The sequence below is a fragment of the Gracilinanus agilis genome, chromosome 2 (genome assembly GCF_016433145.1).
Source record: "Gracilinanus agilis isolate LMUSP501 chromosome 2, AgileGrace, whole genome shotgun sequence".
Taxonomy (NCBI): domain Eukaryota; kingdom Metazoa; phylum Chordata; class Mammalia; order Didelphimorphia; family Didelphidae; genus Gracilinanus; species Gracilinanus agilis.
In genome coordinates this window covers 267,002,026-267,027,872 of record NC_058131.1, presented here as the reverse complement: position 1 = coordinate 267,027,872, position 25,847 = coordinate 267,002,026, and the positions used below count along the sequence as shown (strand labels likewise).

The following is a 25,847-nucleotide window of genomic DNA, read 5'->3' as shown; positions in this document are numbered from 1 at the left end:
TGGTTGGGACTTGTCAGATCAGCAGTCAGCCTGCAGAATCTTCTCTGTGCATCTGGGAAGTCTTCCTGAGGGAGGTGACCTCTCCCCATGAAGAGATCCTCTGTAGCAGCAGCCCAACAATCCCATTCTCAGATTCTGTTGGTGCCCCGAGTTGGCAGTGGTCCTCTTGAATAAAGTCTATCCATATGAACACTCATATGAGCTTAAGAGTCCCAGTTACCAAAAAAAAAAAAAAAAACCTCCTCTGAGACCCAGAAAACAATAGGATTTGGCAAGAGCAGAGAAGGAAGTCCTTCAAGGTCCCTCCCCCCAGGGCTCTAAGCTGATACTATATCTGGAAGGTGACAAAAAGGGTTTAGGGTTGGGAGAGAAGGAGAGGCAGGCTTGAGGACTTTGGGCAACCTCTTTCCATGTTAAAAACTGCCCCAGACGTTAAAAGTATGTAGAAAAAAACAAAGACAGCAAAACTAGTCCTGATTATTATATGTACACTTTCAGTAACCATGAGCTCACTACCTCTCAAGGCAGCCAGTTCCACTTTTGGACAGATCTGTACTTCATTATATTAGCCTGAATCCTGCCTCCCAACAGCTTCTGCTTAGTGCTTCTAAGTTCTGACCAAGCAGCACAAATTTAACACTTCATTCTCACGAGCTCTTCAACTACTTGGAAGACAGCAATTATGCTCCATCTGAAATCTTCTCTCAAAGCAAAACACTCCCACTTCCTTCAGTCATTCCTTATATGGCATGGTCTCTAGCCTTCTTGTCATCCTAATCGATCCAATTCAGCTTGCTAATAATGTCCTTTTTTTCCAATATGTGGTACCCAGATTCTGTCCAAATCAGATTACAAGACTGTCATTTCTCTCGTTCTTGGCACTGGTTGGCTAGCATGTCACTCTTAATTTATATTGAGCTTGCAGGCCACAAAGACCCCAGATCTTTTTCACTTGAACTCTTGTTGGTCCACATTGCCCCTAACCTGTGTTGATTTTTTTTTAACTTAGGTTGAAATGTTTACAAATATAAACGTAAACTTAACACTTACCCTTGTCCCTATTAAATTTTGCCTTATTAGATTCATTTTGATGCTCTAATCTGTTGAGATCTTTTTGGATCAAGAGTCTGTAACATCAAACATTAATCACTACTTTAGTGGAGGGGCAAGGAGAGGGGGTCTGGATATTTAATTGTAACATCCCCAAATCTTCATCTCTCCCTCTTGTCTACAAGAATAGGATGAAGGACTTCATCAAATGTCTTGCTAAAATCCAGATATAATATGGCATTCTTCTGACCTGCCAGCCTAGTAACCCTATCAGAAAGAAAAATAAGGTCCATCTGGCAAGAACGCGTTCTGGATGAAAATTATTAGGAGTACCAGTTACGGTGCAGCAGGACAAGAAACAGGTAAGTATTTCAGTTTTCCAAAAATGTAAGATTTTTCAAATGATAGGACTATGGATATGAGTTTTATTCATGGCAAAATTCTAGAAATGATGATCAAAGGCATTTTCTTTGTTTTTTTCTTTTTTTAACCTTTAAAAAGGAAAGAGTGAGACACTAGAAACATGCCTGTTTCTTATCCAGCAATAGCACTGCCACCTTTCAAGTCCTTTTTGAGGGGCTCAGCAGTCTCTTTCATCTGGATCTGATGAGTTGAATTCATAGAGGTCAGATTGGTACTCTCTTCCTATTTCTTCATTTCAATATCAATTCACTAAGTCATCATTTTTCTTCCTGATATGAAGATCATTCTCACTGGCAGAGAAAACAGAAGTAAAATAGGAATTATCACAGAATTTGAGAGTTGGAAAGCACCTCAGTTACCAGTCAATCCAACCCACACCCAAAAGGAATTCCCACTCTGACATTCCTAACAAGTAGCTTTCAATTGTAGACCTCCATGGAGGGGAAATCCTACCCCTTCCCAAAGCAGCCCATTCCACTTTTGAATACCTTTTATTGTTAGGATGCTTTCTCCTGACATCAAACCTAAATTTGCTTCTTTGCCATTTCCATCCATTACAAACAGAATAAGGTTAATACTTCCAAATAACAACTCTTCAAGTATTTCAATAAAGCTCTCATCTCTCTAGCCCTTCTTCTCTTCTCCAAGCTCAATGTCCCCAATTCCTTCAACTTATCTTCATGTGACATGGGCTTGAGGCCTTTCACCATCCTGACTGCTCTCCTCTGGATGCTCTCCAGTTTATCAATGACTTTCATAAACTGGGGCACTAGATTGAAAGCAAAACTCTAGATGTAATCTGACTAGAGTGGAATAGAGAGTTGAGCAATTTTGTTTTTTCCTCTGTCGTCCATTATCCTAGACCAGTGATGGGCAAACTTTTTAAAGAGGGGGCCAAAGGAAAGGAAATGCTCCTCTGTCACCTTGATTTCCAGTGTTGCTTCCACACCACACTTTTTCCATCCTTTGAGATCTATACGAGTTTCTCCTCTAAGTACTTAGCACAGTGCCAGACACATCATAGACACTACAGAAATTATTCCCTTCTTCTTTCTTTCTATTACCCTAGAATACCTTGTTCCCCTGTTCTAGATTTGTGAATCCTCAACCCTGAGTAATCCTTACCATCTAATTGTTCAGAATTAGGTTTAGGCTAAACTTGGAGAGAGAAACAGGTGCATTATTGTGGCATGCTGTGGTATCATGGATTATATAGCTGATGACTTAAGCCAGGAGAAGAAAATGGCCAAAGATTTGGGGGAAAGAGATCTCAAAACTTCCTTGGAGGCATGATTGTAGGGAAGGGAGGCAGCTCTCCAGACATAAGATTTAGAGCAGTGATTCCCAAAGTGGGCGCCACCACCCCCTGGTGGGTGCTGCAGCAATCCAGTGGGGCAGTGATGGCCACAGGTGCATTTATCTTTCCTATTAATTGCTATTAAAATTTTTTTTTTAATTAATTTCCAGAGGGCTAAGTAATATTTTTTCTGGAAAGGGGGCAGTAGGCCAAAAAAGTTTGGGAACCACTGATTTAGAGGAACATCAGATTTAGAGCTAAAAAGGATCTTATAAATTCCCCTCATTTTACAGATGAGAAAACCAAACCCCAAAGAAATGTCAAGTGACTTGAATAGAAAGTCCCACACTAAGCAGCAGACACAGGATCTCAACCAGGTCTTCCAAATCCCCTTCCAATGATCTTTCCACTTCAGCATGCTGTTCTCTCTGCCAAAAGCAATATTCTTGACATGCCTTAATGATAATTTCATACTTAGAATGTGGAAGAGAAGTAGTAGAACTGCTATTCTGGACCAAATTCTGACCAATAAGGAAGAACTAGTCACTAAAATTAAAAAAAAAAAAAATGTTAACCTCAGGAGGAAATAATTCTTTGTAGACAAGAAAAAACTGGAATAGTCTGATTGTACCCTAAATTTTGGGACAATGAATTTCAAAGATTTTAGGGAAAGAATAAGTAGGCTCCCATGGTAATCAGGGCTAGAAAGCTCTTGAGAATGCAATTCTGGAGATACCAACTAACAATTTCAGTGAGGAAGAAAAGGGGAAGTTGTTTAAGAAGACTAATATGAGTGCATAGAAAGTTCACTGACCATTTTTTTTCCATTACCCTTATCTTCTGCCTTAGAATTGATATTAAATATCAGAGTGATAAGGGCTAGGCAATTGGGCTTGCACAGGGTCACACAGCTAGAAAGTTCCTGAGGTCAAATTTGAACCCCAGGATCTCTCATCTCCGGGTCTGGCTCTCTAGCCGCCTAGCTGCCCTACACCATGATTTTTCAGTCTTATTAAAACAAGGACAAGTAAAGATTAATACAAAAAGAGTGGCATCACCCTGTAATGAGTTCAGCATTGATAAAATCAGAATGTGTTCAGACTGATAATGAATGCTAAGGACAATCAAAAGGCACCTAGGGCACTGAATGAATTTCCAGGATTGATTGCTGAATTTTTATCAGTGATCTTTCAAAAAACACAGAAAGTTGGAGTGACTCTCTAGAATTTGGAATAGGCCGATGTCACCATTTAAAAAAATAGGAAAAGGGTGGGGCAAATTCTTCCAATAGGCCTTATACCTTGACTTCAACTTGCAGGAAAATTCCAAGACAGATGGCTCAAATGTTTAGAAAGGGGGACATTGATCACCAAGAGTCAGAATCACTTCATTAAAAGCTGGTCATGGCTGATGAACTTAATTTCCTCTTTTGACAGTTAACTATCCTGGTATTTCATAGTATTTGTCATAGAAATACCAAATACCTGGATTTCTGTAAGGTATTTGAGAAAGGCTTGTGGGCAAGATGGAGAATAATGTGATAGAATAGATAATACATTTAGAGAAAGTTAGCACTGATTGATTCATCAGACCTGAAGAAAAGTTAGTGCTAAATTGATCCATGTCAACTTGTTTGCTAGTAGAAAGCCCCAAGGATCTTGTCCTGGTCACTGTGCTGTTCAGTATTTTCCTCATTAATTTGCATGATGGCATAGATAATATCTACAGATAATGTGGGATTTGAGCTTTAAGTCATGATTTAAAGAAGATTGGCTAGAATGATAGGCTAAATCTAATAAGAAAATATAATTGGAATGAATGTAAAGTCCTACATTGGGGCTAAAAAAATCAACTGCATAATTACAGGATATGGAAAGCATGTCTAGACAACAGATTTGTGGGGAAAAAAAAATCTGAGGATTTTAGATAACCTCAAGCTGTATGAATTAAGAGAGTGAGATGGCCAAAAAAGTTAATGCAATCTCAGAATGCACTGAAAGGCCAGTGTCTAGAGTTGTCTGCTAGAATTGGAAAAGACTTTAAATTCAAAGAATTCAAAGATTATCCAGCCTAACCATGAATTTTATTTATGAGAGAACTGAGACTCAGACCAAATGACTTGCCCACTGTCTCTTAGCTAATAAATAACAGAGATGGGACTAAAACTCATGTTTTCTGACTCTAAATCTAGTGCTGTATTGTTCCACATGGCTAGGTTAGTACTGTTCCAGTCAGACCCCATTTGGAATATGGTGTTTAGAACTTGGCACCCCATTTGGGAAGGAACATTTGTAAAAAGGAACCCTTCCAAAGGAAAGGGACCAGAATGGTGAAGGAAATGGAGATCATTAAGTACAAGCATTGGTTGATGGAACCAGGGTCTTTTTGGCTGAAGGAAAGAAGTCTTGTAGGGATGTGATAGCCATTCTGAAGTATCTGAATAGTTATCACATGGAACATATCGTCAGACCAGTAGCTTAAAAATGTTCATTTGGGGGGCAGCTGGGTAGCTCAGTGGAGTGAGAGTCGGGCCTAGAGACGGGAGGTCCTAGGTTCAAACCCGGCCTCAGCCACTTCCCGGCTGTGTGACCCTGGGCAAGTCACTTGACCCCCATTGCCCACCCTTACCAATCTTCCACCTATGAGACAATACACCGAAGTATAAGGGTTTAAAAAAAAATGTTCATTTGGCAGCTGTTTGGAGGATAGATTGGTGAGAGGAAGAAACTGGATGCAAAACCAATTAGGAGGCTATTTCAAATAATCCTGGCAAGGGTAACAAATGGGAAATAGTGGGGAGGCAAACGTGTAAGATGCTGCCCAGCTAACTGGGCAGGGGGCAGGAGGAGAAGAGAAAGGGAAGAGTAAATTTGGATGACCAGAATATGGCAGAAATAAGGAATTTTGGAAAAAGAGTGGATTTAGGAGACAATAATGAACTCCATTTCAGACATTTTGAGTTTGAGGTTACTATGAGCTATTTAGAAAAGATATCCAGCAGGCAGTTGTTAATGCAGGACTGTACATAGGAAATAAGGGGTGGCTATATAGATTTGGGGGTAGTCTATGTGGAGTTGATCATTGAACCCATAAGAGGGTCTCTTTGTTAAGGACCTTGTTGTAATGGGGATTCCTATTCTAGCATGAGTTGAACTAGATGGCCTCTAAGGTCCCTCCATCTCTGAGACCTGGTGATTTCTCCAATATAGTTGCTGAGTATTACTTGAGACAATCCCAAAATTCAGCTGACTTCTCCCATCACAAACTTATGTTATAGAAGGCCACCTAGGCCTGGCTGCTGCTCAGAAAAACTACTCTAATTTTACCAATTCTTTATATCATTCTCCATGCCAGTTGCAAACGTTTTCTTCCCTCCTTTTCCTTCCACCAAATTGTATCCCTCTTTCCTATATGTAGCACAGATGATCCACCCTAGCCTCCTGTATCATTGAGAAGATTGGGGCCATTTGATGTGAACTCCCTCAGCTATTCTCCTCCATTCCTTAAAACTTTTCAGCATCAGCATCCATTCCATGTCCTCCATGGCTTTAAGAAAGCAGTACTCCTACTTCTCATTTATGTCTACTTATATACTCTTGTTCTTAGGCAAACCCTCTCATTCTTCCATCTTTAGTCTCTCCCTTTTCAATGGCCCTTTCTCATCTGCTTTTTTTTGTTTGTTTTTTTGTGCATTTTTTGGTTTGTTTTTTTTTATTTTTATTTTGAATATTTTCCCATATTTACATGTTTCATGTTCTTTCCCTCTCCTCAAGCTCCCCCACCCCCATAGCCAACGCACAATTCCACTGGGTTTTACATGTATCATTGATTAAGCCCTAATTCCATATTATTGATAGTTGGACTAGAGTTATCACCTAGCATCTACATCCCCAATAATATCTCCATCAGCCCATGTGTTCAAGCAGTTGTTTTTCTTCTGCGTTTCTCCTCCCTCAGTTCTTTCTCTGCATGTGACTAGTTTTCTTTCTCATAAGTCCCTCAGCCTTGCTCTGGATTCTTGCATTGCTGCTAGTAGAGAAGTCCGTTATGTTCAATTGTACCACAATGTATTTGTCTCTGTGTATAATGTTCTCCTGGTTCTGCTCCTTTCACTCTGCATCAATTCCTGGAGGTCATTCCAGTTCACATGGAATTCCTCCAGTTCTTTATTCCTTTGAGCACAATAGTATTCCATCACCAACAGATACCACAATTTGTTTAGCTATTCCCCAATCGAAGGACATTCCCTCATTTTCCAATTTTTTGCCACCACAAAGAGCATGGCTATAAATATTTTTGTACAAGTCTTTTTCCTTATTATCTCTTTGGGGTATAAACTAAGCAGTGCTATGGCTGGATCAAAAGGCAGATAGTCTTTTAAAGCCCTTTGGGCATAGTTCCAAATTGCCATCCAAAATGGTTGGATCAATTCACAGCTCTACCAGCAATGCATTAATGTCCCAATTTTGCCACATCCCCTCCAACATTCATTACTCTCCCCTGCTCTCATCTGCTTTCAAACATGGTCTCCCCAGTCCTGAAAAAAATTTCCATTGACCCTTCTACTCTGTCCAGCTACATTTCTCCTCTCTCTCTCTCTCTCTCTTCCTCCCTCCCTCCCCCAAACTCTTTACTGCTAAGCTTTTTTTAACTAAAGCTTTAAACTAATGCAAATACATTCTCCCCTCAACCACTTCCAACCTCTGTCACACATACATATCCATTCAATAAATAAAAGAACTTCTCTCCAAAGTTCCCAATGATCTCTGAATCACCAAAACCAATGATCTATTTTTTAGTCTACTCCTTTGCCTACATCAACAAATATTTATTAAGTGTCTACTTTGTGCCATGAAGTATACAAAGCACTGGGGATACAAATATGAAAAAAGATAATCCCTTCCCTCAGAGAGCTTTTGATCTAAGTAAAAAAGACAATATACAAACCAAAGCTAAAAAGGTGGGGGTCAGGTGGGAGAAAAAGGTACCAGACTGGAGGTTAGGGAGTAAAATCAGTCAAATAAGAACCAAAGTAGTGTAGCTAGATGAGAAAAAAGAAAGAGATTAAATCTCTGCAGATTTCTTCACCATTGCCCCCTGCCTTGACTTCAAAGATTCCCCATGCTCCTGCTTATCCTACTTCTCTAACCCTTCCTCCTGTGTCTCCTTCACTGGCTGACCTACCCTACCCATAGAATGCCCTCTGTGCTTCCCTCCTTCCTCCTCCTTTCTTTTATTTTTTTAACCCTCATCTTCCATCTTAGAATTAATACCGTGCATTGGTTCCAAGGCAGAAGAGCAGTAAGAGCTAGGCAATGGGGGTCATGTCACTTGCCCAGGTCAAGTCACTTGCCCAAGTGACTCACCCAGCTAGGAAGTGTCTGAGGTCAGATTTGAACCCAGGAACTCCCTGGTCTCTAAGCCTGGTTCTCAATCCGCTGAGCTACCCAGCTGCCCCTTAATCAATTCTTAATCCCTGTTGAATGAATTGCCTAGAATAGATAGTTGAAATCCCTCATTATAGTTCTATCCTACCTCCATGTCTTCAGGTCATCTCTCAGGAATTCATTCTCCAGATCCCCCTATTGGCCTAATAGCCCATAGTATGTAGCCTCACCACTGATCTGCATTCAGATGTTCTCCACCAGGCCTTCTCCCCTCAGACTCATGAATTGCTACAGAGAATCTCACCTTTTTTAAGTCGAAAGCTACTGCCCCCTCACCTTTACCCAGCCAGAGCCTCTGGAACTAAAGGAGTAAACTTTTATCGATATATTCTTCTAGTCATTGAGTCACATACCAGCAAGTCTAAAACCCTACAGAGCAAATGGGAGAGAAGGAAAGAGAAGAAAAGCTCTCCCTGATGTCATCATTTCTAGTTCATCATGTTTAGTTCTCATATTTTTTTGTGTATCACCATCTAAAGCCTGGATTTTATTGCCATTTGCTCTAAAGTGATATTGTCACAATTACCAGGCCTTTCCTCCTGCATTATAACTGCAGGTAAAATGGCATTTGTGGTATCTGGAGCAATGGATAGCCCACCAGTGTTAGGAAGACCTAAGTTCAAATCTGGCCTCATTAGCGGTGTGACTCTAGGCAAGTCACCTAACCTCTTATTTGCCTCAGTTTACCAGTTGTAAAAAAGAGATAATAATAACACCCACCACCATCAGGGTTGTTGAAAGATGAAATAAGATTGACGTGTTTAGGTGGTTATTGTTGTTATCTGGCTTGGTAAATACGTGTAAAGAGGGTTTTCCCCCCCTACCTCTCTGATTTCAGTGTAAAGCCCTCCTGAACAGATATATAAGAAAATACTTAGTTTACCAGTCCTTTTTAGATATCCTCCATTCCTGGCAATCATTCTTATCTCTTAAACACTGATTCAAAAATCCAGATCCCATCCACCACCACCCCCTTTTTTTTTTTAGCTTTTTAAAATTCTTTTTACAATACACATACAAACAATTTATGACAATTGTTATCTGATATTTTGTGATTCAGATTCTTTCCCTCCCTCTCTTATCCTCCTTTCCCCAGGGCAGTAAACAGTCTGATATAGTTTATACCAGTCCTGTCATGTAATACATATTTCCATATTCCTTGTGCCATGAAAGGAGACATATCACATATGCAATTAAAAAAAACTTTTGAAGGAAATAAAGTGAAAAATGGCATGCTTTGGTTTGCAGTCAGACTCCAAGAGTTCCTTGTTTAGCTGTAGGTAAATCCCATTTTTCAACATTATCTAAAGAAGTAATTGCTCACTTTCCAAATCTCCCTTTTTTGGGAAATTCTTACCTTTGACCTGCATCAGTAATGAAAATGTGACCTCAGCCCCTAACTCTTATTGCCCAGGACCTGATAATCTCTCAGAGTGTTTTTTATAGGGTCCTTCTGTCAGTATCATTCACCTCTACACAAATCACCAAAAGTAGATAATAGTTATCAGATTTGAATAGTTTCAGGAAGGGTCATAAGAACCAGATTCACATTCAATGTTTATACCCTTTTATTTTCAGAAGCAATGTAACCTGGGACTTTAAATTTCTTACTCCTAAATGAGGACATTCAGCTAAATGATCTCTAAGGTCCCTACTGTAAGTTTAATGTCCCATGGTTCATGCCATTTTCCAATTATTTCTATCAGGCTGACCTGTGGCCAATTTGATGGCCGTCAGGAAGGAGTTGCCAACTGTTACAACTCATCTATTCTTCTTGTGACCAGTATAGGTCAGCCCCTTTCACTATCCTATGAAACACTGAATGCTGCTTCTTCCTTTCTGTGGGAAAAGCTTCCTTCCATGGTCCTTCTTCCCTTCCTTCGCTGTCCTATTCTTTCACCCTCTTCACACCAGTTAAGATTGCCCCCTGCCTCTCGGGTTTCTTTTTGCTCTTCCCCTGAAGTGTTTCTTCAATCCTTCCATTCTTCCTAATAAACTGAAGAGTAGACAGACAGACATTGCTCCAGCCTTCTCACCTTTTCCTGTACTAATGAGACCAGCTCATATTTGACCCACAAAAACATTTCTTTGATTTTCCTTACCTGCTGAAACTAAGATACCCTATTCTGAAGTGGCTTCTGCTTCTTATTCTTCCCAACAGCCTCAGGCTTGGGGGGTTGGGGAAGAGAGGAAGGGGAGTGTTGGGAGGAATTCTGAGCAAAAATTGTTCTTTTTAATTGAATGTTTTCCCACCTTTTTCTGGGGCATTTCAGCTTTTTCTGATTCCTAGTGCTAGTCAGGTGCTTCTGATTTGCAATTAGCAGATTCTAGTCAAACCTCTAATTGCAGTGACTGTCCTCAGTTATCTGAGCTCTTCTGAAAAAAAAAGTTGACATTTATAGCTAAAGTGTTTCATATGTGTCATCTCATCTGATACTCACTATAAAGCAGGCATTCTAATTTCTTACTACTTCTCATCTATTCTTTGAAACCCTTATCTTCCATCTTGGAATCAATCCTGCATATTGGTTCCAAGGCAGAAGAGTGGCAAGGGCTGGGCAATGGGGGTTTAGTGACTTGCCAAGGGTCACACAGCTAGGAAATGTCTGAGACCATATCTGAACCCTGGACCTCTTTTATACACTGAGTCTTCTGACTGCCCCCTCTTCTCTCTTTTCACTAGTCATACATCTTGCTTTCTATTTGTACCTTGCCTTTTCACTTTGTCTTAGCTTCTGGAGAAGGAAAAATGCAGAGACCCAGCACTTAGAGGGCATTGGAGACCCAACTCAGAGCTATTTGTTATTCAGGGATCAGGGATGTGTCAGGAGCCTGAGCTGAGTAACCAGAAGTCACTTCTAAAAAACGGTCATGAGTGGGAAGAGAGGAGGTCAGGGAATTCATGGTCCCTTTCTTCTCCCACAAGACCAATCCAGCCCACTCTGAATTATTCAGACTAATGGAAGAGGTAAAGATGGAATAATCATAACAGCAGAGTCCAGAGTGCCTCCTCCTGAGCTCTGGGAAGCTAGGCTGATCCCATTCCTGGCTGAGTGTCGGAAGTCCAAGCTAGGATTGAGATGTGCTCTAATAAAGAAGGCAGGGGATCCTTCTCTAACATGTTCGTTTCCCTTTAAGAAAAAAGAATAGAAGTTGAAGGGGGAAATTCTATGGTTGGAGGAGAGGCAAATGTCCTTATTCCAAGAGGGCTCCTCTGCAGAGGAAGGTTCAGCAAGTAGGGTCAATTCTAAGCCTCTTCTCTATTTTCCCCAGAACGTCTAAGCAAAGAGTGTGGGCGCTGGGACCCATAGTGGAAGGAGCACCAGAGACAAACACAGCCCATTCATGCCGACAGCTGATGAGGCTGGGAAGCAGGTGAGAGAACAATACCTTTGATCTCAGTTTGCTTTTTCAGGAAAATGGGTACAATATATACCCTTGGGATACAGAGAGTAAGGAGAAAAAGGGAAAGATAAACTGCTTAGTCTGGGAAAACCTGTACATTGGGAAGGGTCAACCCTGGGATTGGGAGGAACCATACTTTGGGGCAGGGCCCCAGGCCTCCTTACTCTTGTTGTTCAGCATACAGGGCCTGAGGAGGCGGACAGGCCCCCTTCTATGTCCCGAAATGATCCGGCCCCTCTGGCTCCTTCCCGGCCCAATGCCTGCTGCTTCTGCTGGTGCTGCTGCTGCAGCTGTTCATGGTATGTGTTTGTGCACACAAATATGTGTGCATGGGTGTATACGTGTGTCTATGTGTGTGTACGTGCACAAGGGCCAGCCTTTAATGAGTATGGAGAATAGGTTGTCCTGCCATGTCGTAGGCAAGTGCTATCAAATGTCCATGGGGTAGCTGCTTTACAGATTGTGTGAATGGTGACGCTCACACTCACAAGCTAGGAGCCCTCCCAGCCATCCCTCTTCCTGGGGAGCAGGGCAGGCTCTGATGCTAGGCTGGGAACAGATAACCCCAAGGATAATCCTCAGCTGGGCCCCAGGGCGCTTACTCATCTCTCACCCCTCTGATGCACCTCGCTGATAACCCAAGCAAGCAGATAAAATAGACTTCAGTAGCACTGGACCTTGGGAGTTTTACATGTTACCCAACTAGCCCTTCTTGAGCCATCATTCCTGGCCAGGAGGAGATTTGAGATAGAGAAGTAGAGTTTCTCTTCACCTTTGACCAACTCATAGTCCTGAGAAAATGGCGGCTTGTCTTGGATGTGTCCAGGCATCACTATGCATGTGTGCTCCTGTGTGTGTATGTGTGTGTGAGAATCCATGTGCTTCCCATCAGCCCATGTGCCCCTGTGTAAGCAGAGTGGGGTATCCATCTGTGTCCGTGTGTCTGTGTGGGTATCCCAAATACTGGTACTACCTTTCAATTTCACCATTAGGAATGAAGAGCGGCAACGGGCTTGGAAAACCTCTAGAGAGACCAGACTGGAGACCATCCCCAACTGTGAAACTTGGTAATTCCCTCTATTCCATGCCCACCCTCATGGAAGAGGAAGCTCTTTCCCCAGGGGGACTTGACAGTAGGGGTTAGCAAGTTTCAGCAGTCAGGAAGCTTGACCTTGCCTCTGAGGGGAATTTCAGCGTTTTCCAAGCAAAATAGCTTTGGAGAACGTGGGGAGTGGAGAGAGCTGGTGATGGGAGAATAAAGATCAGACAAGACCCTCACAAATGTCTATCCCCCCCTCCATGTGGACTTAAACATTTGCAGCACCAAGCCCAGCCAAGAGGAGGTCCAGAGCTGGGCCAAGTCTTTTGACAAGCTAATGAAGAATCCTGCTGGCCGCAATGTGTTCCGGGAGTTCCTTCGTACGGAATATAGTGAGGAGAACATGCTCTTCTGGCTGGCCTGTGAGGAACTCAAGGGAGAAGGCAACAAGCAAGCCATCGATGAGAAGGCTCGGCTTATCTACGAGGACTATATTTCCATCCTCTCTCCCAAAGAGGTGCGGACTAGGGCCCCCCTACAAGTCCTCAATAACTTTGGTGTCCCTGCCCCACCCCCCAACCCAGGGTCCTTCCCTCATCCCCTCATCCTTCTATTCCTATTTCTCATCCCCGCAGTCACCAAGCCCATCCTCTATTCCAGGACAGAGCTAAGACCACTACTAATGCTTGGCATGGTGTTTATACCCCAAAGAGGGGCTGGGGTGATGGGGTCATTATCTAGAAGATGCCTTTTCAGTGTGGCATGTTCCCTGGGAGACATCATGGTGTGACGAGTCCAGAATTCATCTTCCCTTTTGCCAGTGTGGAGTCAGTTGGAGGGTGGCAGGGGGAGCATATAGAAAAGCCAGGAAGGTTGGAATCCCTGGGAGAGGCAACCCTACCCCTGCCCGATCAGCCTTTTGCCCTAGGGAGGGGAGGAGATGGGGCCATCAGTGTGCTGGCCTCTGGGGAAGGTATGCCCCAACCCCACCCACCCACCCCCCTCCTGTGGCTGATAATCCTTGAGGTACCAGAAGTGCATGCTCACCTATAATCCTCATACTCAGGTGAGTCTGGACTCCAGGGTACGGGAAGTCATCAACAAAAAGATGCAAGAGCCATCATCCCATACGTTTGATGATGCCCAGCTACAGATCTACACCCTCATGCATAGGGACTCCTACCCTCGCTTCCTGAACTCTGCCTTCTACAAAGCCCTGCTCCTCAGCACCTCAAGGTCCTCCTCTGAGTCCTAGGACAGCCTCCCTCCCCCCAGAAAGAAAGGGGGCAGCCTAGACTCTTAATTCTACGCCACCTAGAGTGACAAGATCTGGCTACTTTGGAAAATGGGACCAAGGGGGCAGCCTAGACTCTTAGTTCTGCGACATCTAGAGGGACAAGATCTGGCCACTTTGGAAAACGGGACCAAGGGGACATATTGTACCTATGCCCCCACTTTTAGAGAAACCTGAAGTTTTTCACACAGAATTGTCCTCTGGCCCCTGAGGTCACTGCCCACTACCTGTACTACAGTGTTGGACCAACTTATCTTCACAACCTCAGGCCTGACTTTGTTAATAATAGCTCCCATTTCTATAGCGCTACCTGGTTTACAAAAGTGCTTTCCTCACAACAACCCTGAGAGGTAGGTATTGCAAGTATTTTCTCCATTTTACAGATCAGGAAACTGAGGCTTTCAAAGAGGTTATATGACTTGGCCAGGGTTACATGGTTAATAAGCGGCAGAGCAGAGACTCGAACCTAGGTCTTCTGACTCCAAGTCCAGTGCTCTTTCCACACCACCACAATGCCTCTTTTACTACTGAACCCCCTCAAGTAGGGATCCACAGGACTCTCAGGAGAACTGGGTATTCATGGCAGAGTGGGGAAGTGGAGGGTGTTGTGGGGCAAAAGGCCAGCCCTGCTCAGAAGAATCTGCTGCTTTTCTTTTTTAAATGGTCACTTTATGCTCCCTCCTCTAGTCCTATCTTCTGGCCATCAACCTCCCCCCCAAGAAGGGAAGGTTTAGTATTATTTTTTTTCCAAGTCTCTGTATAAAGAAGTGTCAAGTTTACAAAGCACTTGCCGAGGCCAGCTCCATGCTGATAGCGACACTGAACTGGGGGATGTGGGGGGATGGAGCTCTAAAATCCTCTCCCTCTTTCCCTCTCCATACCCACATGTTACAGTAGAATTTAAAAAGAAAGAAAAGAAAGAAGGAGCAAGTCCATAATACTACCCAACAGCCACCTCCATCCCTAGAGCAACAGGATTCTGGTAGGAAGTAGGTACGACAGACATGTACTCAAGCTAGGGTTGTGTCTTCCCCCACTTAGAAAGGTCCTCAAGACAGTATCCCACACATACACACACACACACACCTCAGTTTCCTATTGGTAATTTCTTGTGGCTTTGAGATCCTGCCATGCCCAAGTGACAGGAACTGTCTGTCCCCATTCCCTGCTTCCTCCCATCTGTCCTCTTTAAAGCCCTGGGTTTAAAAAAAAAAAAAAAGTGTGCCCTGGGGAGGCAGGGAAAAATTGTTAAGGGGGAGGAGTGTAGGGGGAAGAATGATCCTGTAATAGAGGCTCTGCCCAAGTCCTCAGCTGAGAAGTCTTTCTTTCTCATGCTAGTCAGCTGGGACAGGGGAGTTCTAACTAACCATTTTTGGGTAAATGCTTTGGCATCCCTTCCCCCACTCTCCCAGTAGCCTCCCAGTCAGGCTCCTTGATTTCCCATCCCCACCCCTACCCCCCCTTTTCTATGACCCCAAACTCCTTCCCTGAACCCCTTTACTGCACATGGGTAGCCTCTCACACCTGGCTCATAAGAAGAGGGCTAGAAGCCAGGCTATTGCCCACTTTTTACTCCCCCCTTCCAATCCCAGCCAGCCTAGAGTCCTGTGCCAAATTCTCAGAGGCCACCAGATAGAAATTCAACCCTTGAGCCAGATGAACCTAGGCCTCTGAAGATCCCTCTCTGGAGCTCTGAGCCTGATCCTCATAGACCCTGAAAGCTCCAATTGGGGAAGCTACTTGAGGTCACAACTTGAGCAGACCTTTTTTTTTTGGGGGGGGGGTGCCTGTAAGGAAAGAGACCATGGGGCCATTAATTTATAAACGAATATACTAGGCTCCCCCCTTTTCCCAGATTTGCAGGGGAGGAAGCCAAGTCACTGAAGAAATTCTTTGGTGGGAAATATATTCTACCTAGGGATATATTTTTGTAAGGTAAAAACCATTTACTCAAACTCAGGCTGTCTGTCTACATTCCCAACCTTCTACCCCTGTGCCAGCCATTCCAGGAAGAAACCACTGATACCCTACTCAAGCCCTAGAAAATTACTGGTCTCTCAAGTTTATTTTGTATTTTCATATCATTTCTAAGTCTGCCAGGCTGTGAAAACTATAGTCTTTCCTGTATGTTTTAGGGGTGGCGGGGGAGGGGGGACATGGTTTTAATATTTATCACCCCCAAACTTAGAATGTTCTTTTTATTGAAAATATTTTTTAAACAAAAACAGAAATAGCTTCTCTTTCTTTCCCCTTTGGTGGGTTTACAGGGGAGGGAGTGGGAGGCAGGGCAGTGGGGAGGACAGGAGACAAGCAAATACAGAAGCCCTTTGGGTTAGGACCTCTCTAGCTACCATCTTTCCTAACACCATCTCTGCCTACCACCAGGGGGCAGGCCTTCCAGTCCTCTAACCTGGTTGCTTACCTCAGTCCTATGGGAAAGGGCTGCTGCTGCTGGTCCTCATCTATCATGTCAGGTCATCCACAGCTTAGAGACACCTTTTCCCAAGGGAGAGGCTCCCATCTATCAAGGTTAGACATAGAGTAGCCCCAAGCCAAGAGAAGGTCCAGGATGAAGCGAGCTTATATTTTCTTTTACTATAATAGTCCCAGGTCCACACAGACAGGCCAGAGATCTTACTAGGATCTTTCATTGGCTGAGAAGCACCTTAGCACTGGGAGGATCTGCCTGGTTAGCTGTAATAATACAGAAGACATTCAGGGTGGACGGATCCAGAGCAGTCATGTACAGAAAGCAAAGCCAAGCCCCAAAGAGCAGACATGCTTCTGTCCAGATGTCCTAAAGCAGGGCTTTTCTCCATTCAAAGCTTTAGATATTCTTAGTTGCAGGAAGTTTTCTTCTATCAGTTCTGCCTCCCTAAAGACCCTTAAATGGTACCCCAACTGTATGAATGAGACTCGTTCAGCTGTGCTGACCAGCTGGGAGTGGGGAGAAGGGGGAAGAACAAGGGTGTCACCTTTCTTTCATCAATATTAGTGGAACCAAAGTTTCAACTCAATAATTGCTAACATATTGCACCTGCTATGTGCCAGTTGCTATGCTAAGCGCTTTACAAATATTATCTGAGATGTCTTCAGAGGGTTTTGGGGAATGTCCACTTTAAGCCTACAGGAAGTTAGGTGGCTCAGTGGATAAGAGCCAGGCCTGGTGACAGGAAGTCCTTGGTTCAAATCTGGCCTCACATACTTCTTAGCTGTATGACCCTGGGGAAGTCACTTAACCCCAGTTATCTGGCCCTTGCCCTTCTATCTTAAGAGTTGTTACTTGGACAGAAGGTAAGCGTTTAAAAACAATTAATGCCTACTATCTGCTAATCTAAGTGCAAAAATGCTTTTAAAAGCACCTCATTCTAGTTAGGGCATCCTTTCAGGAACCTGGGAGCTTAGAGACAATATTTCAGGAACCTATGATGTCATCAACATGTCCGCTCCCTCCATTCACTCCGATAATCTCAATTCCTTAGTGCAGTGATGGCAAACCTATGGAACACAGTGATCTCTGTGGGCACACCGCTGCCTTCCCTCCCACCCCCTATCCCCAGAGTTCTGTTACTAAAAAGGCAGAAGGACTTGGTGCAGAGCAGCTCCCTTCCCCCTCTCCACAGTGCCTGACATTTTTTCATGTCCCCCACCCCTCTGCCCAGCAGCCCAATAAGAGCACTTGCTCTCTCCCCTGTGTAGCGTAGGGGGGGGGGGGGAGGACAGGGCACAGGATCTTGGGGCTAGATCTGGACCAGCACTCTGTCTCTAAAAGGTTTGCCATCACTGCCTTAGTGGAAAATAGAATCATAGATGGAGAGCTAGAAGAGACCTTAGAGATCATTTAGTTCAGACATCTCATTTTACAGATGACTAAACAGGGCCAGAGAAGTAAAAGGACTTGTCCAATGTCCCACACAAAGTAAACGTAAAAGCCAAGATTTAGACTAAGGGCCTTTGACTCCAAACTCAAGACTCTTTCTATTATGATTCAGTGCTACCATTAATAAATAGCCTTTGTGAATTGCCAGTTGTTATGAGGAAAAACATCAACTCACTGGCCAATTCTCTGGTGATAAGCCTCTCTAAACTTTGATGGGTTCTGGTACTGGAACAACAGATGGTCTGTCTCCAGACCTGTACTCAAAGCTTTTATTAGTACTAGAGCTTGAGCCCTTAGGGCACAGTCATGAGATCTCAGTCATTTCCATGCCACAAGGAGGAATCAAAGCCCTGTAATGGAATTTCGTGAAGTTATCTCAAAAAAAATTTATATTAGGTTTAGGACTGAAGAATCTCAGAGCTAGAGAAGATCTGAGAGGTGGTTGACTGCTATCTCAAGTATGAATTCCATCTACAATATCTTCAACAAGTAAGGATCTAGCTTCGACTTAAAGATCTCCAGTGACGTGGGGAGCTCATTGTAGCCCATACCATTTTAGGACAGCTGAACCTCCACTGCTAAAGCAAAGAATTTCCAGAAAAAAAAGCCAGTCACATCTGATGAGCCACCTACTCAATACTGTACTTGATATGGAGCAAAAATTTGTTAATCTCATCACGGATGAAATGGCCAAAACCTAACGTTTCTCATAGAGTTTGGTGTCAGAAGATGACCCTTACTCCTTGGGCTAAAAGAGACCCAAGGAGATTATGGCAATGACCTTCCATTCTACTGCCTAAGGTAAGATGGACTAGCTTCCTCCAAGGCACATTGGTGAGAAAAAACCATAACAGGGATGCCTGTAAGAACCTGAACTGAACTCATTCTGACTGGGAATCTCCACAACCTTTTATGTGCCTTACCTATAGTTCAGCCTGAAAAGCACAGTCAGACCTCTGGTGGCAAAAGGACTCAGAAAGAACAAAAACTCTAAAACCTGGGCCCAAGAGATCCATAGCTTGGGAACTCCTGGGTTTTGATAAAACTTCCATGCAATCCCAAAGTGATTATCTGATTTTTTTTCCCACCACCATTAAAGCTCCTCTCTCTCTGATCTCTCTCTCTCTCTGATCTCTTTCTGATATCTCTGATCTATCTCTCTCTCCCATGTGTATGTATGTATACATATACATCCATAGGTGTGCAAATATACATATTGCACATTGAAGGCCAGGCTATTTGTAACAGGCTCACAAACCACTTCCTCCCAGCTCTAAACTGCTGGGGATAAAACATCTGCTGGAAAATGCCAGCTCTAGTCCAATTTCCTGCCTGACACAATGGCTGAGACTCCAGACATTTCCTCATATTAATGGTTCCTCTAGGACCAGAGCTTACGTGTCCTATGTCAGAAGAAGGGCAGCAGCCTTCTCAGCCCTGGGCAAGTTAAAAAACAAAGAGTTGCCCCTGGATTCTGCCACAATTTCCAGGTATCATCTGGGATGCTAACAACGTGAGCAACTTTGAGGGCCCTGGGGAAATGCCCTGTCCAAATAAGCCCTATCCATTTGAGACAACCCTACTTTCCCAACCAAGAGATGCTTCCAGGATGTCCTGGCAGGAAACAAGACGTGGCATATACTCTGCAATCTGTAATGGTATGAAGGCTGAACAAAGAAAAGAATCCTAGAGAATCACAAACTTCACTGAGACTGAGGCTGACTCCATCTCTCAACCTTCCTGTGAATATATTAGATCTCCTGTCTCTTTCCCTCTTCCAATCTGCTCATTGATTGAATTCTGGAGCAATGCTGTGATCCAAAAGCAAACTAAAGAAGGAAGAGAAGAAGCAAGAAACTTAGACAATCTACATGTAGATATTTCACCATTGGAAAAATAAAAAAAGATGTTACTTTTCAATATAACTGAAACCAAGCATTCCCTTTGTTCCTAAATCAGGAATTGGCCAACAGGTTAACATGAGGCCTAAATTCTCATATACCTCTAGCTCTGAAGCCAATATAGCACTAAGCAAAGGGAATGTGGGTACTGCATTGTAAAAGAGTTGCTCCCTAGTTTTCTGAAGTCAAGTGCCAACAGTAAGAACCTAAAGTTCTCCAGGAGAAATATGGACTTCATTCAGAAATACTTGGATAGCCATGTGTATCTCTTGTTCTCATCTCATCCTTTCTATGGCTCCCTCTCTGCCAGGGCTCCTCCAGGTTTGAGAATTGGCACACAGTCTGCTTCCTCTGCATCCTGTGGTAGCAAAACCTATGCTAGCTTGCTCTTTCAGTACCAACTTCCTCATATTATTTAAAGACATGTGTTTTCTTAAGGAACCTGGTTGCTATTTCTGAGATGGTCTTGAATTAAACTGAACAATAATTTTCATGAGGACCTGAATGTTCTAATTACCACATTCTTTGCAAGATTCTACCCCAGCCCATAAAGTATTATACTCTTGTGTCTGGCCCAGCAAATTCTCAGGAAGAAATTGGGCTTCCTGAGGGCTCTGCAAAGTGGGTCAGGAAGAAGCCCATCACTGGCAGCTCATGTTAGGGCTAGCATGACCAGGTCCTTTTGTAGCACCATATGCTACTGCTCTTCTGCCTATCTGTCTTGGACAACAGCTTTGGGGCCTCCTGTTGTTAGAAGAGTAGCAGAGATGTCAACTTTCTCACAGAGCGGGTGGTCTCACTGTTGCAGAGGCAAAGACTGCCCAGAACAGTCTAATTCCTAACACATTGGTGGAGGTTCTGAGAATCCCGCATGTCTGTTTTCCTTTTATGTTGCTTCTCCTGAAAAATCTTGGAACTGTGGATTGCAGGCCACCATGATTTGCACTGCTCAGAACACAGCTCTGATAACCGCTACGTGGCGCGATGGATAGAAGGCCAGGACTGAAGTCAGGAAGATTTATCTTCCTGAGTTCAAGTCCTACCTCAGGCACTTACTGTGTGACCCTGGGCAAGTCACTTCATCCTATTTGTATCAATTTCCTCACCTATAAATTGAAGTGGAGGAGGAAATAGCAAATCAGTACACTATCTTTGCCAAGAAAACCTAATCGGGATCACAAAGAGTTGGATATAACTGAACAATAACAAACCCCTCCCGTACCAGAGGAATAACAAAATGCTTCCTCAAGAAATCTTTACACCTTCTATCTGTCCCTGTCAATGAGGATATCCAACTGATTTTGTTATCAACAACCTCCCCCAACTTCCTCACTGAGTGAGGAAGACTCACTTATCAGGAGTCCCACCAATACAGCATCTCCAAACTAAACTCTACAACAGAAAATCCAAAAGGAAAATGAAACAATACATTTATCTCTGTCTTTCTCTCCCCGCCCCACCTGCCCAAATGCCAGTCCCTCACTACCCAGAGGAAAGGGGCAGATGGGAAAATAAAATTCCTAATACTTGAAACTCCCATGTTACAAGTTAGTTCTGGGGCAGAGCAGCAGCAGAAAACTCATCCCCCAGGTTCCCCTGTGCACAATGGCCTCCAAGGTACATGGGTTCTCACATGGGCAGAAAGGCAAAGACAAGTGTCCAGAGCAGCTGCCAAATTGGTCTGTCCAAAGAGAATTCATAAAAGGAACCAACAGAATCTCTTCTTGGATCCCAGAATAAGACTCCTTGAATCTAAGCCTCCTGTCCAGATTGTAGTTCACATTCATTCTGTTGGACTGAGAGCTTTAGGAATTCAATCTTTTCTGCACTAACAAGAATTAAGCCCAAAGCTTGCTGGGATGTGGTGTATAACTGGGGCAACAAGCCTAGTGACAGCCCTTCCAAGACTTAGAAATAGGTAACCTGGCATGCCCTGACTACAGTATACACTGCGCTCCAGAGGAGGTGCTATATAAATTCCTGGCATCAAGGACTCAGACACACCAAGAAACTGCAAAAGGGCAAAGTGATGGCAGAAAGTGACAAAAAGAAAATGTTTATTATTACTTGGAAGAAAACAAACAAATAATGATACATACTGGAATGAGACCATTGAAATGGCCAGGCTGTGTAGACAGGCTCTCTGCCCACCCTCCAGGGGCCCCTAACAGCTGATGGATTTCAATGGAGCATACGTGGAGATCGAGGTTAGGCCTTCAGCACAGCAGTGTTCTGCTCATGAATGTGTTCGTGACAAAGGAAACTTGGGGAAGACAGCACAGAACTGCTTTAGAAGCTGGAGAACATGAGGGTGGACCCATCCTGGCTCAGTGGTTGCTGTCCTGTTCTGCAAAGTCTCAACAGAACTGTAAGAAATTAAGAAAATGTCAGTGCCATCCCACCCAGAGTCTCCCCAGTAGCCAGAATAACCAGGCCCAAACCTAAGGGAAGCTTCGCACTTTTCTGGGTTACATGGAACAGTCTGGGCCATGAGTGCTCCAGCATAAGGAGTGCCACAAATGACCCCCTGATTAGGGGCTCCATCCCATAAAGAGAAACTACTGAAACTGCTGGGAAAAGAGGCAAACTAATCAATCCCAAATCAAACCTTAAGTTGACCAAGGTGACTGGCCAAAAGTAAAAAGAAAGGGAAGAAAAAAAAAGAGAGAGAGAGAGAGTCCTTGCCATTCAGGAATGAGCAGCCCTAGTCACAAATGTAAAATTCCCACTCGTTTTCTAGAAAGTTAGCTATGACAGCCACACTGCAAATGCACACCAACCTGGCTGGTAGTAGAAGGAAGACAAGATTTGGGTAACAATAGGGAGAGAAAAAGGAAATAAGGCATTTCAACTAAGGGTCTCTAACTTATGGAAGACAATGAGTAAAAGAGTACTTGCAAGTGTAGCCAAGCCTACTTCCTGGAGATGCTTACATAAATACATACAGAAAGGAACAAGAAAAAAAGGCTGTGGATATGTCTATGTCAACACATGAACATGGCCACTAAGTATGACACTAGAAGAAATAGTTTCTGGTTTTTAACCATATGGTTTTAGGAAGAATGGCTATAAGGATCTAATCCAGCCCAGGAAACAAAATGTCTCCCACTAGATATCTATCCATGCATATTATGTATGTATGTATATGTGTCTGTATGTACACATGTATATGGCAAGAGAGGGTCTCACAGGAGCATAAAGATGTCCTCATTAGACTTTGTGAAGCTGAGAGTCCAAGCTGTAGGGAAAGGGTGGCCAGCAGCCAGGAGGTCTGACCTTGAGGGCCAGGTTCTTGGGGACTCCCAATCTTAGCGGCTCTCCCATATTCTCCCCCATTGTCCCAGCTATACAGACAAAAGAGACCAAAACATCTTTTGTAGCCCAGATATGCCACTTTAGCACAAATGCTAGTATGAAAACAAGGGGAAATTTAAGTGATACTAAAACAAAAGATACCAATAAAAAGTTATTTTTAAAAAATACTCTTATATGAAGTAATCCAGATGTGTGAGACAAGAGGCTCTACATAAATGGACCTCTTCCTATCTGGGAAACTGACCTCTACCCATCCTCAGTGAAAAAGGCACGGGGACACATGTCTGCAATCCCTATCCCTGGGGAAACCTCAGCTGGGAGTGCTGAGCTGCAATGGAGACTAAGTCAATCAGATCTTGGCACAAAGTCCAGCCACACTATAGTGAGATCTTGTGTGAGGGAAGGTGGAGGTGATTATCCTCCTGTCCCCGAGACCCCCAGGACACTCTCAGTACATGAGGTGATGTGCCCTACCTTCCAACGGTTTCCGCATTCATTGCAGACAACAAAGGTGGTCATAGGCTCATCAGAGCTTCGAGTCTGAACCTATGGGAAGGGAGAGAAAAGGAAGGAGAATCACAACGTGCTCCCAACTCATATATGCAATGCTTCCCCAAGATCATCATTGTGAAGCCCTTCAGGCTGGCAGAGCACCAGTGGACAAAATACCAGTCATATTTATACACTTTTACTGGAGGTCACGTGAAAACTATTAATTTATTAAAAAGCTTCACTTTAATTTTAACAGTTAATATATTAGCAGACAGAACCACTTCCACCCTCCTTCCCACCTAACATGAGACAGAAAACTCATAGCTATGATAAAAGGGGGAGATGAATTAAAGGAAACTGGATTTCTAGTTCTGGTTGTGCCACTGGCTTGCTGTGTTACCCTGGGCAAGTTGCTTGACATCTCTCTGCCCAAGTCCCCACTGTAAAATGTACTGCAGATCCCTGCCTTTTCCCACCTCACAAGAAGGTTGAAAGGATCACAGAGATAATTTATGCAAAGTACTTTGCTCTTCTGGAAGAAAAATGATCTATAAATCAAGATATTTATGATAACTACTAGAAAAAACAACAGTTTATCCCTGGGTACCAATCCCCTTTTGACCTACCCCACCTTAAGCTCAGAGACAGATCTCATCTGATCCTCTATTCCCATTCTATTGGGGGAAGAGGGGGAGCTTAGTTTCTATTGAGATTGAGGCTTTCCAGGACAGAAAAGTTCGGCTAAACCAAACACTCATCCTGTCTTTGAAAAAGTCATGATATATGAGAGCAAGTAGTACAGAATAAGCTTGTGCTTATTTCATCATCTGGAGCTCTGGGAGAGCAAAAGAAAAGGAGATGGTAAATATTCTGTACACTAGAGATGTTTGGAATTATGATCAGGCTGGTCTAACTGCCAACTTCAGTCCTGAAAAGCTCTTCATGGGAATTTCTAGCAGTAAATCCTCCAGATGATGGGAAATTCATGCTTGATAGCCCCAAATTCTAAAATCTAAATCTGAACTGCAATGAATGTAGAGAATAGTAAACTGGGAGGCATGCTCCAGTATTCGACGCATCCTCAAATTCCCATTTCATTGAGTGAAAAGAATTAACAATCTGCATTTTTTTATGACAAAGATTCATTTGAACAAATTGTCTGCCATTTCTTTCCAATTTAGGAATCAGAAGATGGATAGAGACCCCTAAATTTCTCCCTCTTTGGCCCTTGTACCTTCCTTTACCCACATGAGTCAAGCTTCTTGCTGAAAAAAAAAACAAGGTAATAAGTAAATTTAGTATTCTCACTCAAACACTGAGTCCCATAAGCAACCAATTATTCCAATGTATCATAAACCAAAGCAACCTAGTGACTGCTAATAAAGCTGTCTGAATCCTCTGGGGCAAAGGGAAAAAAATGTTAATTTCCTAAGCATAAATGACAGACAGGAAAAGACTGTCTTGGGAAGGAGGGAGAGTGAATCTGTAAGTTCCTGCCCAGTCCTCGAAATATCTGTACAAACACTGACATCTTAGTTTCCGTGCTGCCTGATACACGCTTACATCTTACTTCTCTCCCTTAGCTGCTGCCCTGACACTCTTGTCTCTTACCTTTGTGCTTTCAAGGGCCTCCCAACATCTCTTTGGAATCCAAATGTTCTCTTGAGCTCCCCCAACCTCTTGACCACGAGTATCTTCCACTTCCGTGTTCGAGGGTTCTCTCTCTCCCCTCCTGCCGCTGCACCAGGGAGCTCAGCATGGCCTCTTGTGCAGGCCATACTGCAGGTCCTAGCCTCCCCTGCCAGCATCTTCACTCTTCCATGTGCACCCCTACTGATTGAACACTATTCCTATTACAGTGCACCCAACCTTCAAAACAATGGGGCATTCATGTACCCCCCAACCAAAGAACCACAGTTTACTTGAGACTAAAGAGTTTCACCTGAGAAAATAACCACAGAACTTGAATCATAAAATCATACTATTTTAGAGCTGGAAGCACCTTAGAATTCAGCTAATCCAATTCCCACATTTTATAGATGAGGAAAATGAAGCCCTGAGATAATAAGTGACTTGCCCAAGGTGATACAGCCAGTTAGTGGGAGAGCCAGGACTAGAACCCAGATCTCCTGACTCCCAGTCCAGTGCTCTTTTCACCATCTCTCAAGTTCCTTGAGGGCAGGGATCATCTTGTTTTTGTCTTTGTATACTCTATGCCTCACATAATGCTTGGCAATAGAAGGCATTTTTCAAGTATAATAAATGCTCAATAAATTGAATGGAAGATGGCATGAAACCACGTAA

General features: G+C 43.4%; 2 protein-coding genes across 5 annotated transcripts in view; one reads left to right on the top strand and one right to left on the bottom strand.

Moving 5' to 3' along the window:
* The first annotated feature begins 1,274 nt into the window (after positions 1-1,274).
* On the top strand, positions 1,275-25,137 carry RGS19 (regulator of G protein signaling 19). 3 transcript variants are annotated; one of them, XR_006505458.1, is made up of 7 exons: positions 1,275-1,412; positions 11,491-11,592; positions 11,800-11,921; positions 12,615-12,689; positions 12,944-13,178; positions 13,728-14,305; positions 24,725-25,137. XR_006505458.1 is itself a non-coding variant. In XM_044663906.1 (6 exons), the coding sequence occupies exons 2-6, from the start codon at positions 11,563-11,565 to the stop codon at positions 13,914-13,916; spliced, it is 651 nt and encodes a 216-aa protein (XP_044519841.1). In that variant the 5' UTR covers positions 1,275-1,412; positions 11,491-11,562; the 3' UTR covers positions 13,917-16,180. The 3 variants fall into 3 exon arrangements, 1 of the variants encoding a protein (XP_044519841.1); XM_044663906.1 differs by lacking the exon at positions 24,725-25,137 and having other exon boundaries at positions 13,728-16,180; XR_006505459.1 differs by lacking the exons at positions 1,275-1,412; positions 11,491-11,592 and having other exon boundaries at positions 11,708-11,921.
* The window catches only part of TCEA2 (transcription elongation factor A2), a 35,676-nt gene continuing 31,595 nt past the window's right edge, over positions 21,767-25,847 (bottom strand). The window contains exons 9-10 of one of the 2 annotated variants that reach the window (XM_044663905.1): positions 23,526-23,597; positions 21,767-22,102 (exon numbers count right to left, since the gene is read on the bottom strand). In XM_044663905.1, the coding sequence (XP_044519840.1) occupies positions 22,094-22,102; positions 23,526-23,597 (81 nt within the window). In that variant the 3' untranslated portion in view covers positions 21,767-22,093. Of the gene's footprint in view, positions 22,103-23,525; positions 23,598-25,847 lie in introns of those variants that run through there. The other variant, XM_044663904.1, reaches the window with a different exon arrangement.